The 14,840-nt window shown below is 32.8% G+C and overlaps 1 protein-coding gene across 2 annotated transcripts in view; it reads left to right on the forward strand.

Moving 5' to 3' along the window:
• Positions 1–14,840, forward strand: part of Gphn (gephyrin) — a 386,872-nt gene that overhangs the window by 270,907 nt on the left and 101,125 nt on the right. For both annotated transcript variants that reach the window (XM_048361849.1, XM_048361848.1), the window contains one exon: positions 11,714–11,756. In XM_048361849.1, coding sequence (XP_048217806.1) covers positions 11,714–11,756 — 43 coding nt within the window. The remainder of the gene's footprint in view (positions 1–11,713; positions 11,757–14,840) is intronic.

Genomic DNA, 14,840 nt, shown 5'->3' on the forward strand with positions numbered 1-14,840 from the left:
AGTTTTATAAAATGAACCTAGCTTCATCCAGAAATGTTGGTATCTGAATTATATAGCAATCCCAAGGTAATATATATCCCTTATACCAGATATTATATTTCTCTTCCCTTACCACTTTCTCGACTGAATTTTGATAAGGTTAATATTTGAAGAGCGTCTTCATTGGATTTGGGTGAAAACAAAAAATGTGTCATAGGACTGATCAGTTGTAGTTGAGTGGTAGAATGCCTGTTAAACATTCACAAGGCCCTGGATGCAGTTTGAGTAACACACACACACACACACACACACACACACACACAATTGTCATATATTCTTTAAAATCATATGTTTAGATAAAAGTGTTATGAATTTGATAAACTACTATTTTACTTTTTATTAAACTGTTTTCTTTATTGTCAAAGTGTGGTACAGAGGGTTTACAGATTCAATATGTAAGGTAGTGAGTACATTTCTTGTTCAACTTATTACCTCTTATTATTTTAATATTATGACTTAAAACCGTTTATTTAAAGTGACCATACTAGATACTGCTTACACTCTTAGAAACCAAGGGTATACCATGAGACAAACTCTCAAACTAGAATTAAGTTTATAAACAAAATTTTTTAAGTGCTCCCAAGCAATTAAGGTATGAGATAAAATTTTGAAAAAGTGTGAAAGAAACTAAATAAAAATAAAAGATTACTGGCTGCATTGTCAATGGCATTCTCTGTTTTGCCTCTCCTAGCTATTGTATAGCACTAAGTTGTAGTATTCAAATAGTAATACAAATGATCCAAGTTTATAGAAGGACACATTGTGTCCTTTTAAAGAGGTTTTCTTTGCCTATGATTGGTCAGTTGATTTATCTGCAAATTCATTGTAACATTCTCAATTGCCCATATATCTCTGTGTTTAAATCTCTTTTGAACCAGCCATGACATTTTACTGGCTTTCTCATTAATTAACATTTTAGGTCAAGTCTTTGACACACATTCTTTTCATATTTGTATGAGTCATGACTTTACCCATTTCTTAAAAATGCAGTTATCCCTTCTTTGTACACTGCAAGTACAATTTAAATAGCAATTGGTTTTCTGCTATTCCATGTGAGTAATCCCAATACCTAAATCTTAGACCTTCAGAAAACTAGCAACGACCATAAACAAGAGTCTAATTAATACCAAGTTATATTTTTAACTCTAACATGGTAGGACTACCAGAGGCTTGATTAGCAGCACATGTATACTTTACACTTGGGTAATACATGCTTCACGAAGGTTGTTACCTGTAGTTCTCAAAGGAACTTTCCACACAGTTTCTATGTCATTGCTACTTTACTAATAATACTGTATATTTTTGTTTTTGGACATCTTCCCTGTGCCTATTAAATGCTAGTTAAGTTTTTACAAAAATAGAAGTCACTTTTCATCTAATACTGAAATACAGTTTTTTCTGATTTAGAAAGAAAAACAGTGTATCCATATTCTGATATGAAATATTTGGTATGGGGAGAGGGGTGTACAATTATATAAGTCAGAGAATGAGTGCATTTCTTTTAAGGTAGTGTCACCCCTTGTCTCACTCAACTTTTTTTATGAAGCACTACTTTTTTATGAGCAAATTAAGTGACATAGGGAGGCACTTAAGAATAAAAACAAAAAATATCAAATTCAATTAGAAACTCAGTATTTTAAAACTCATATTTTATTTTTTTAAAAACACATGACTCAGATATACCAGAAAATGCATAATGATAACAAATGCTCAAAAATACAAACCATTAGATTATTGTTTGTATCTGTCCTTTAGGCTCTACTTCTTAAAATTAGTATATATTAATACTTCCTACTCAAATCTTTACCTAAATTAATCTTTCTTGACCTTGTCAGAGCTATCTAAAGTCAAAAAAATGTGTGTGTGTGTGTGTGTGTGTGTGTGTGTGTCCGTCCTGGGGCTTGAACTAGGGTAGGGGCCTAGGTGCTATTCCTGACCTTTGTTTTCCTCAAGGCTAGTGCTTGAGCTACATTTCCTCTTCTGGCTTTTACTAAGTAGTGTACTAGAAATAAGAGTCTCACAGACTTTCCTGCCCAGGCTTGCTTCAAACTGAGGTCTTCAAATTCCAGCTTCTGAGCAGTTTACAGGCCATGAGCCACCAGCACCTGACATTCATCATTTTTATTACAGATAGAGAATAACCCAAACAAAAACATGATAGTAGTAATAACAAAAATACATTATTTCACTCAAACTGGTAACTCTTATAAACAAGCTTTTTTACATATCTTGTTTTTCATCATTATCCTGAGTATAAATAGATCTTTTTTATTTTATACATGAGGAAACAAAGACCTACAGACCTATAGTGATTATGTTGTACACAGCTAATATTGGTAGAGCCAAGATTCAAATCCAGGCAGTTGCTCCAGAGTACTGCTTCCTAACCTGTTTTTTCATTAAACTAGTTTTCCTTCACTCTTGAATACACATTCCTATTCTCAGTGGATTTATCTTTGCTAAAAGAATAGTCAAGAACAATGAAAATTCAAAAAGTCTGGTTAGAAATGCAATGATAACCAACTTTTTTTGGTATTTTGGGGGAAAAAAGATCAACTAATAGTATACAGATAATTAAATTTGGAAGTCAAGAAGGATAGTTTTATGCTAGTTTATTGTGTAACCTAAATAATAGTAATAATCCTTGCCTTCTGACCTCAAGGATAAAGAAAAATGATTCTACAAAATAATAAACAGTCCTTGAAGATTGGGAAATGATGGCATAAATACTATGAATCTCTCTTAAGTAAAAATTTTTTTTAATTTAGCTCTATAACATACAGAACTGAATAGTATATTTTCTTTATACTTACAATCAATGCTAAAATTCTCAAAATAACACTAAGTCATAAATATTGGTTCCAAGTGGAGCCTTGCCTGGGATTTACAGTTTCTAAAGGTCATTGATAGTGACTCAATTTAGTATTAAAACTTTATATAGGAAATACATTAAGAATATTTACCATTGATGATGAAATTCATACTTCCTTGAGTTACAGTGAAAACCAGGTCTATCGTAGGTATATTCTACATAAAATATAGTTCTATAGATCCCCTTAAATAGCAAATAAGAAACTTATCAAGTTACTTATAAAGAAGCATAAATAAACAGTGGTGTTGAGTGATAATTATAATTCACTTGTCCAGGTACATAGCCTGCCACAATTTCAACTTCTTTAGAAGTCAGTAATAAAAGAGTTCTTCACCTTAACCTAGGAGCATGGAAAAGCTTAGGTGGAATTTAAGACAAAATATCATATTACAGTAGGCAAATACTTAAGAATGGTCCTTTGAAAAACTTTTCTTTGTTATAAATATTATTTATGTTCCTATAAAACTGTATAGTACACATTCACAATACTGTTGCTTTTATCTGTAAATAATAAATGACTAGGAGGTTGAGAAATAATTTATTATGGATACACAAACATGTATTTGCATATGTATGTGCTGTGAATATATATGGAAGTTCATCTCTGATTAGGGTTTGTACTATGATGACTGGGAAGTTATTATTCTCCTTAACAATCTATAGTAATGGGATAAAGATAAAATGAGGCAGAATTTTTTACCCCGAGGTGTACAAAATTTTTTCAGTAACTATTTTTTTGTTTCAGTCTATTAAGTACACACTTGATTAATTCACTAACCAATTTTTAAAAGAAGAACTTCTTTATGTATAATTTCATAAAGGACAGTAAAATAGAGATGGAAAGAGTTTTTAAGATCCACAAGCTACTACAGCTAAAAGCAAACTTGCAAATGATTCTAGAAGTTTTTAACTTTAATTCTGACGTGGACCCATTTGTTACTCTGTCAAAACCTACAGATTTCATTTCAAAAACATATTTTAGTTGTATGAATAAAATGCATAGGATTACAAAGAAAACCAAATTATTTTAAATAATGATCAAAAGTAGCAAAAATAATTAGTAATATAATAGCACTTCTTTTAAATGCATGAAATAACAAACTCTACAAGCTGCCCCAATAACTACTGTAATATGAAATAATGCTAAAGTAATATTTTAATATATATCCTTAGGTAAAGTATTCTATTAATACTACTGTGGTTTATTGTCTAAGCTTATAATGAAAGTAAATAATATTATTAGGTTTCTAGATAAAAAGGTTGCAGTTCTGTTTTTGTACCCAGTGAATGGATCCCTGGCATTTATAACCTTAGGTCTTCTTATGGGGCCCATTGACTTCTGGTTAAAGCCCTGGAAACATCCTTATTTTATAGATGATGAAACTGTGATCCATAAAAACTTGACAGAACTTGACAGGTAACTTGACAGAAGTTGTACAACACAGAATTTAATCTTCTCAGAGGTAATTTCAGACCTCAGCCTTCATCTGAAACTTTAGCCTAAAAACATAGCAGTTATAGTCAGTTAGTTGTCCCTGATTCATGACAGGATCTAGAGGAAATTTTTATTCACATGCCTCTGATTCTCCTTATGTAATCTACCTGAGTATAGATAATAATGATTATTTAAATTTATACTTCTTTTTACTTAGAATAGATTTCATTTTCACATATATTAACTTACTTAATTTTCCCCATTTTGTGAATAGGGAAATTCAAGCTTCAAGTATGAAATGTCATGTACAAGGCACCATAGCTAGGAAGAGGAAACTACTGTACTCAGAAGGATGTTTCCTTTATCATGCTGTCTTTCATGTTCTAAATAAGTCAAAAGTTGAATATGTTTTCCCATATGGTAATCTAATTAAAAACAAACAATGGTCACTAGGCTTAGATGAGCCAAATACTTATATCCTAAATTATTCAAATAGAGTGATGATTGAAAGGAGTCATATAAGAATGCTTTTCTAAACTAATTTTCTTGTAATGTAAAGTGAGAAGAGAATAAAATAGAATATCAGGCTCTAAGATTGTATGTAGAGTTGCTGTTTAGTTATTTAAATCTGATTTCTTCTTTTTTGTTCATTTGTAGAGAAAAGAAGTGAGTAAAGAATATCAATGAGGCTCATTTTTTCTGTCCTCTTAAGGGTTGTTTGTTCTTTCAGAAATAGATTACCCTTAAATATTTAAGTTCAATAAAGTACACAAATTAAAATCGGAAAAGACCACAACCCATCAAACTCTATCATCTCTGCTGTTCAAGTGACCTGACCCTATGAGATAATAGAACATCTTGCTCTGTTAGAAAATAGGAATTTCCTCAACCTGACCTGAAACACAAATTCTAGTTAAACAAAACTTTTATTGTACTTCACGTGTTACTATTTGATTAAACTTAAGTAATATCAATACCAACATGTTTTCTAAATGTTTGAGATCATTCTATAGGCTATCCATATTATACTCTTAGTTATAATCTACTTGTATTTCATACTTTATTTCTAGATACTATAAGGCCCAATAACTAAAATCCTTTTGTAAGCTGGTAAAATAGTTTTATATACTTCAGGTTTAACTGTGATCATTCTTATGCTATCCAAAATCAGTGTTCATCCAGGGGCTACTCTTTCATACCTATAATCCTAGCTACCCAGAAGGCTGAAATCTGAGGATCACAATTCATAGCCATCACCATCAAGAAAGTCCTTAAGATTCTGATCTCCAATTAACCACTAAAAAGCCAGATGTGGCCAGGCACAGGTGGTTCACACCTGTAATCCTGACTACTCAGGAGTCTGAGATCTGAGGATTGTCATTCCAAACCAGCCCTTTCAGGAACATCTGTGAGACTCATCTCCAGTTAACAAAAAAAAAAAAAAACAGGAAGTGGTACTGTGGCTCAAAGTGGTATAGCACTAGCCTTGAGCGAAAAGCTCAGGGATCGTGCCCATGACCGACCAAAAAACAAAAAGCCATGGAGCTATGGATCAAGTCATATAGTACTTTTTAAAATCTCAGGGATAATGCCTATATCCTGACTTCCAAGTGCCAGGACAGGCATAAACACAAAAAAGTTTTAATTGCAGAAATTGAAAAGAACAAGAATTACAGAAAAATAAAATTTAGCAAGTGTTTGCTCTCTACTATGCACACTATATTTGATACAGTTGAAAGTTTAAAGTATATTTGTTATAAATTTCTCTATGATCATTCTAATTGAGGATTCTTATCAGTAGTACTTAGAGTGTGGAAGTTCAAATAACATACTTTGAGAAGCTAAACATAGATTTTGGTGATAATTGCACAGCTACTTTAATTACAAGTCATGAAGCCATATTTTTGGAGGATTGAATTTTATAGTCAGTAAAGTATGTCAACATTGTTGAAATAAAGGAAATATTGTTAATTATATTTCTAATTGAGGAACTTGGGAAGTGTTTTTGCTACTGGTACAATCTAAGTTAGGAACTTATTTTGAAGGACAAGTAGAATTTGGATATGAAAATGAACAAGATATTCCAGAGAGAGAGAGAAGAGCTTTATCTAAAAGATCATGAGTACAAAGCATTTTCTAGATGAGGATGTTCAGACTTTGCTCCATGTCTTAGATGATATAGCTTGTCTTTCTACTTGTAATCATATGCTATGATATTTTTTTTTAAGTTCTGGCCAGTCTATTGAAAAACATTGGTTTGTTTGCCTTCTCCCTCCCTCCACACACCTTGTGTCAAAACTAAAACTTCCTTCTACTTTGAAATAATGAGGAAATTATAATGAGGAATGTGTACTCACACTGTCATCTCACAGCTTTCAGTGGCTTCACTTAAAACAACTACTGTGTTTGTTTCTCTCTTTGACATCTTAAAGTCAGTGGTACATATGTCATTTCCCTTGAACCCCACAACAATCTGTAGCTCTCCATTGGAAAGTAAGATTATGAGGTGGCACACAGCCTAAAATGCTAAATCCAAGCTAAAGAAAAACATCAAGCTATTTTGGCCTGCTAAGAATAAAATGCACAAGGAAAAATGGTAATAAGAGTACATGGCCTTTTGAACAGTCCCAGATCTGCTAACTAAATTTAGATGCCACACATGAATCAAAATTCATCTTGTACAAAGAAATTAAACTCGATGTTAAGTACTTCATCCAGTAGTAGAAAAGCACATTTGAAGTTTTTTTCTGATAAATTGTTTTGACCCTATTAACTGGCAAGTACAGCCCATACTAAGTTTTATTGCGGATAAAGTACACAGGAAATTTATTTTCTAAATAGGTAGTCCTGTTTTCTCTTTCTTTTAACTATACAAAAAAAAACCCTTAATTGTGTCTTTCCAAGGACTTCTCAGATTACAAAATTAAGCATATATACAGAATCTTAATTTCTAATTTAAATTGTGATTATTGACCAGTAAAGTCATGCTAAAACTTTAAAGGTTTTTCTTAATGTCCATCAAAGATTATTTCTTTTGTTCTTGACTTTGACCTCATCTGATCAACTGCTCCGTATTTTTCTATGTAAGCCACACTATACAGCATTTGCAAAGAAAATATGAATTAATATGGTGAGCAGCAAAATAAGAGACTTTTTTGTGAAACCTGCCTTGTGTTAACTTGCAATCAATTGTAACCTTCATTTTAATATTTATTTATTGTTATGAACCTGTCCTTAACATGGGTTTGATTTCACTTGTTTCTCTCCTTCCTTCTGTGAAATGCAGAAGGAAAAAGAAAGATGTTTGTTACTCACACATTTTACCCCACTACCTGGTGTTACACATCTGGCTTCCACTGGAGAGCCCCTGACATCGCAGGGAACGGTGATCAAAATTCCTTACACTAGCTTCAAGCTGGGGGCTCGTAGCTATGCAGCATTGAAAGGGGATCTTTTCCTGGCATCTTTAAGCATGGTGATGGGATGGTTTAAGGGAAGAACACCTCAAATTACATGACCACTGCTACGCTTACGTGTGTCCTGCTTTTTTCATAACAGCTTGGCACTACATTCCTTCCCTGAATCTTAGTGGGCTTTTTGTGTGTTTGAATGGGATGTGGGCTGGGGAGATAAATGGATAGTTATACATTATGCATGCATCTTTTACCATTAGAGTGATGTGCCTTCCTTTATATGTCTCAAATTATGATCATATGAAATCTCTGTGTTCCAAGAGATTGATTCTCCCTTTTGGGCGTGAGACTTTATATGTTGTGATGTGTTTTGATGTTTATACCCTCAATTGTTCTTCATGTTGCATTAAACATAAGTTGAAATGTTCTCCCTAAAGAGTTAGCTTTTCATGTTGGGCTGAAAAAGTCTTCATTTTTGTGTAGCGATTCATGCTATTATAACCTATGGCTTTCAATTGTACCTCCCATAATGAAGAGCTGACTTTAAACACTGTGCTATTCTTGTTATGACCTAAGTATAAGGTAAGTGATTTCTCTAACTGTACTAAAGATTGTGGTTGTTTGTTAAAAGTTGCTCAGATTTTTTAAAACATTTTTGCTTTGTTGCTTAACATTGATTATGTGCTCTCCCTCCTTTTGTTTTCTGTTTCTTACCTTGAGATTCTTTAATACAACAATGTGATCTTCAGCAAAAATTCTGTTGCACATGTAAACACATTCAATTGAATTATTTGACTCCAAAAGCAATCTTGATTAGTAAGTGAATGTTTTCAGTAGGTCTCTTAGGTTTTTCATTTCCTCCATTGACTTTAATAAGTGTAGTGTTTTTAAATAGTTCTTTAGTTTTGATTACAGTAGAAAGATGAATTTTTTCCAACACTATATAAATCCAGTCATATATTAAAAGTAGTAAACTAATGTAACAGTAGAATAAAGTAATTGATAATTTGTTCCATACCCTTCATTTTAATTCCTGAGGATTAGGCCAGAATCTCAGTTTATTTTGTCTCTCAGTCTTTCTTCTTTTCCCACAAAAAAAAAAGCAGCGAAATTTTAAAATATTATAATAATATTAACATTAAACCTTAAAACTTCATAGAATATTACCTTTTGTATAGCTCATATATGTAAGAAAGAGTAATTATTGTTTCTCAGCTTTATTCTTTTAAATACATCCTAATTTCATCATGAGTTATTGAAAAGTCATTATATTGATATTCTGTAAATTTAAGTGGGTATTACAAAGTAACCAGTTTCATAGTGTAGTAGACGGTTAGGTCATTCAGTACATGCATAAATAGTAAAATTCTTGTTTTCCTCAGTTTTTAAATATGCATATTCAGTATCACTTAAGTAAAGAAAGTTTTATAAATCATTGATTTTAAAAGGCATTTTCTTCCAACTTGGTTCAAACAGCCAGCATAAATGAGAAAACATTGGTTATACTTTTGTTGCCAGTTTGTACTTCTTGATAGATCTCCTAGCTCAGAGAATTGAATTGTTTCATCATCCAAATGTTTCCTCTAAGGCTGTTTGAAATAAAAAAGTTCCAAACTTTAAAGCAATCTGGATTTCTTTATTAAAATGTTTTGAATTATTTTCGCTAAATACTTAGGCAAGGAGAAAGAAAAGATACTTTGTTATTTTTTGTTTTATTATGTAAATATAAAATCTAGCTAGTTCTTCACTATTTCCATTATATACACTATCTAATGTATATAATAGTATATAAGTCTGTTGACTTTTTATGAGACAACTTGAACGACTCATCTGAACTGCTGTGTTCATTGTAAATCTCTTGTTTCTATCCGCACAATAGCTCCACTCTAGATTGGAAGGGCTTAAAGATGAACTCTGGAGGAATAGAGGCTACGACTTAAGAGTAACTATTACTGATCAAAGGAGCTACTTGCCATTCGCAAACACTGCTTTGCGCTATGGGTTTGGGCTCCTTCACATCTTGTTTCATACCTTGTTGAAGACTTTCTTGACTTCCATTGACTTCTTTGAACTCTGTTTTTGTCTTTCAACATTTTCTTCTTTCTTTTCCTACTTTCTCCCAGATTTTCTCTCACACTTTTAGCTTTCTCTTGTGTTCTTTGAATCACTTTTTAAAACGTAGTTTCTCTCTTTGTTAAAGCTTGTCTATTAATTTGTGTTAGTGTGTGTTTCTTTTCCTCTTTAAGGCTGTAGTGGTATAGTTACACTTATTTTCATTCTGTAGTGTGCCAACTTGCCTATTTGTTTTGCAGCAAGTTCATTAGTCATTCTTATCTTCTTATGAATTGTCAATAAGAAATAGTAGAACATTCTCCATTTATATGTCCCCTTCTGTCAGTCCGTGCTTTCTTTTCTGTCATCTAGCTTTATTCCCTCAACATCTCTTTCTTCCTTTTCTTTGCTCTCATAATTTCTTTTTTATATATTTTTTTCTTAAAGCAGTCATTAGTTTCTTTCCCGTTTGGTCCAGTTTGTTCTTCAATGAGATCTGTCAGTAAGAAAAATAATTTTATATTCCAGATTAGAATCTTTATTAAGTATACTTATAGGCACTTAAACAGTCTGGGCCAAAAGAGAATAACATTTGGATTTATTTTTCTTTTCCTTTCTTTTCTTCTCTCGTGCGTGCGTGGCTTTTTGTTTTGTTTCCCCTTGTCTGTATGTTTGTGACATTTTAATTGTTATTTCTTTAAACATTAACAATTTTTTAGGAAAGACAACCATAATCCACCCTAAGTTACAACATTCCTTTCATAAGCTGTTTCATGCAATAGTAGATTGTGTTAAGATATAGAAAATAATTTGTTGTGTATATATCCATTTGGGGCAAGCTGCTGTGGAGTGGGAAGAAAAGGTGTGGAGCCTAAATACAGTTATGTCTGAAATTAAAAAATAATGTTAATGCCATCTAACGTGGCCTTGAATACAACAGTTTGATATCCTTTAAAAGAATGCTTCACTTTGGCTTGAATTTATAAATAAAAACTTAAAGGCTTTGATTCATAGATTATATTCATAACTCAATATTGGATAAACAAATGAATTGAGTTTAATTGATGTTCACCAGAAGCATCTTTTCATAATTTATGTTATAATTATAATTATGATCAATAAATCACAAAGATAATTAGAATCAAAGATAAATGTACATAGGACTTCTCTTTCCCTGTCACTATGATATTTTATATTTCTATGTATAAATTACAATGGAATATTTGATTATAACTTTCTTACATGGATTTCATTATTCTAGTCAGTAGCTAAGCTAAATGCCTTCAGATTGAGAATCTGTATTCATGACTTAATATGTGGTAACCTGAAACTTATCCTATACACAGTCATTCTTTGGTATCCATGGAGAATTGAATCCCCATCGATAGCAAAGTTCATATACTCAATACCATTATATAAAATGGTGCAGTAATATGCATATAACCTACACATATTTTAGAAATGTTGTATATTACTTATGAAACCTAATATAACTGTTATGTAAATAATTGCTATCTTGTGTTCTTTAAGCAGTAATAATAAGAAAAAGTCCAGATGCAGGATGTCTCTTAATATTTCTGATCTACAGATATGAAACCCACAAACATAGAGAGCCACCTATACATATTTAAATATGCTTGAATTAAATATTGCTTTTGGTTTTATCTCTGTCCAATTTATAATAGTACACTTGTAAATTTTTCCTGGAAGCCAATCTTCTTTAAAATGAGAAGGATGAATTAAAATATACTAACCGAAGTACATATTTTTACTAATACGTTATGACATCTGAGACATATAAAACCCTTTGCTCCTAGACCTCAGGAGTTTGCCCACTAAATACACATATCTGGCTATCTATGTTATGAACCCTAAATTACTGAATCTATGCTCTTTCTGCAGGTCCAGTCCAGGTGCAGCAGCAAGGAGAACATCCTCAGAGCCAGTAAGTATTTTCATCATTACAGGTAGGCTACTGACGTTGACATTGTGGTTTAATAGCTTGGATTGAGTACAATGAGTTGTTCTTCCTCTGAACTTCTTGATTTCCTATTTAGATATATTTTTATCTTTCTATATTCTTCCTTTACCATGTATTCTCATACTGTAATCATATAGAACCTACCCACAATTTCCCATTCTTAATGCTAAATGGTGTCTGTATTGTTTAGACCTTTTTTGCCACTGCATAAACTATCTACCCCCTTGTTTTTCTGTTTAATTCTTTATTATCCAAGTCAGTTCAGGTATGATTCCTCTGTAACTCCTCTGAATTTGCCCCCAACCTGGTGACTAATCCCTTTTCTGTATCCTGTTCCTTCTACTTAATAATGTTTTACTAAATGTTTCCTAAATGAAGCCAAAACAAAGACAACTATAATTAACTCCCTTTTCAACATACATAAAAAAAAATGTGTTAACTCAATATCTCAATAGGTACTAGAAAAAGGAGAAAAATTAGAATTTAACAGAGTTTTATCTAAATTGTCTAGGGAAAAGCTAATTTACTATCACAAAGAAAAACTTTGACTCCTTAAAAATGCCATTAAAATTGCCAAGAGGATTGTGGTTAAAAGCTAGCCTGGGAAAAAAGTAAGATTCTATCTCAAAAAATAAGCCAGGAGTAATGTAACTACCTATAATCGTAAGCTACCAGATAGGCAATACTCGAGAGTATCTAAGGGCAATGCTGGCTGCTGACAAAAATATAAGATCCTAATTGAAAAATAACTAAAGTAAATGAACACAAAGGAAAAGATGGGTAGCATAATTAAAGGAAACCTTAGCTAGGACGTAAAAGAACAGAAAACAGCAACAAAAATTAAGAGTAAAAGATTGCAGATTCATGTACAGTCTTACTCTGTTGATCTTGGATAAAAGCTCTCTATATGGTCCAAGGTTTTGAGTAAGAATTGCCTATTTCAGAGGTCTTTGTGTTTCTGAAGTGGACATCTTGTATAAATTTTAAAATGGATGTATAATCCATGAAAAGTGTATACCCTGTGATTGAGAAAACAATTCAGAAATCCAACCGTGGAAGCTAAACTGCTTCTTACACTTGCTAACAATGCCTGTTAATATTCTTTTCAATGGAATTCAGAGCTTTCTCTGGTGCATTTTTCAGAGGACCAGGTTTCAGATTTCAGGTTACACAGCACTATTCAGGAGATTGTTGAGGAAGGGTTTCTCATACCTGTTGATGATAAATCTGGACTTATTAGAGGAGTCTCTTATAATATTAGACCATATCTGCTTATAATAATGTAGAATTTAGAATCAAAGATGAGAGCTGAAAGGTAGTTCAATGGTAGAACACCTGTGTAGCATTCTCTACATCTTGAATTTAATCCTCAGCAACATACACACAGAAGTATCTGGAGGAACATCATAACCATGCAGTCACTTTGGAAAATGAGTCTGTAAAAGTGTTTCATAATAGAAATTTAAAAAAATGAAAAAAAGGATCCTGAACAACAACTACAGCTTTTCTAAACCTCTCTATTTTCCTATACAATTCAGTCTTCACCTTTCGATCCTTCCCATTCTGCCTTCCCCATAGACTTTTTTTTTTTTTGCAGTACTAGGTTTTGAACTTGGGCCCTTATACTTGCTAGGCAAGTGCTCTACTACTTGAGCCATGCCCTGGGCCCTTTTTTGCTTCCTTTATTCTTCATGGAGAGTCTCATATTAATTCCTAGCAGGTCTGGATTCCTCTCATCTTATTAATGTTCTCATTAAGCAAACAAAATAAAAACAAGGAATAAGCTTTCGAATTTAATTATACTAAGTAGTCCTTAAAAGGATTCTCTACACTTAGGAGACAAAATAAACATACTAATTTTGGGAGCTCAAAGAAATCAGACTTTGATCTGTTGTGATACTTACATTATTGTAACTTTAAAGATACTTCCCTTTCCCCAATCAGAAGGTTCTGAGTCTCATGGGATTTTTCAAAGCAAAATTCTTAGCCTATGGAGAGTGAGAAGTCTTAATCTTAACTATTGTTGAATCAGAGGTTACCACACTGAGGAAGACGCTTGTCTGAATCTTCCTAGCATTTCATTGTTGGCTCACACAGATCCAGTCACCCATGTCCTTCCCTTTGATGGGTGGGTGGGTGTGTGTGTGTGTGTGTGTGTGTGTGTGTGTGTGTGTGTGTGTGTGTGAAATTTGCATGATTAAAGTAAACATCAACTGTTAATTAATAAATTCACAGTGTGGCACATTTATCACCACTCTCTTATTCCAAAATAATTTCACATCCCAAAAGGAAACTTCACACCCATTAAGCGTTTCCTCTTTACTTGCACCTGGAAACTACCAGTTGGGATTCTATCTTTAGGGATTTCTACCTCTAATCTAGATATGTCACTTAAATGGATTCATGCAGTATAAGATGTTTTCTGTCTGGATTCTTTTATGTTACTTAATTTTTTTTCAAGCTTCACCAACATTGTGGCATATATACATGTTTCATTCCTTCTGTGGCGGTATAAAATTATCTTATTTACACACACACACACACACACACACACACACACACACACGGGTCCAGGGGCTTGAACTCAGGGCCTGTGCATTGTCCCCAAGTCTCTCTGTGCTCAAGGCTAGAGCTCTACCACTTGAGCCACAGCATCTGGCTTTTTCTGTTTATGTGGTACTGAGGAATAGAACCTAGGGCTTCATGCATGCTAGGCGAGCACTCTACCACCAAGTAACATTCCCAGTCTCCTATTTTATGTTTATATTTTATGTTTATGTTTATGTTTATACCACCATTTTCTTCACCATTTTTCACGTTTGGACTGTTTCAGTACTTCCAGCATGGATGTGTGTGAAGAGATCTTTGTTTGAGTACTTATTTTCAATCTTTTTTGGTATATACCTAGAATTTTTGGTATATCTATCCTGATGCCAGCATCACACTGTTTAGATTACTGTAGCCTTGTAATAAGTTTCAAATTTGGGAAGGAAGAGTATTCCAGGTTTTTTTTCTTTTTTAATTATTTTTTTGGGTGATTTAGAGCCC

Source organism: Perognathus longimembris, chromosome 14, assembly GCF_023159225.1.
Source record: "Perognathus longimembris pacificus isolate PPM17 chromosome 14, ASM2315922v1, whole genome shotgun sequence".
NCBI classification, from domain to species: Eukaryota; Metazoa; Chordata; class Mammalia; order Rodentia; family Heteromyidae; genus Perognathus; species Perognathus longimembris.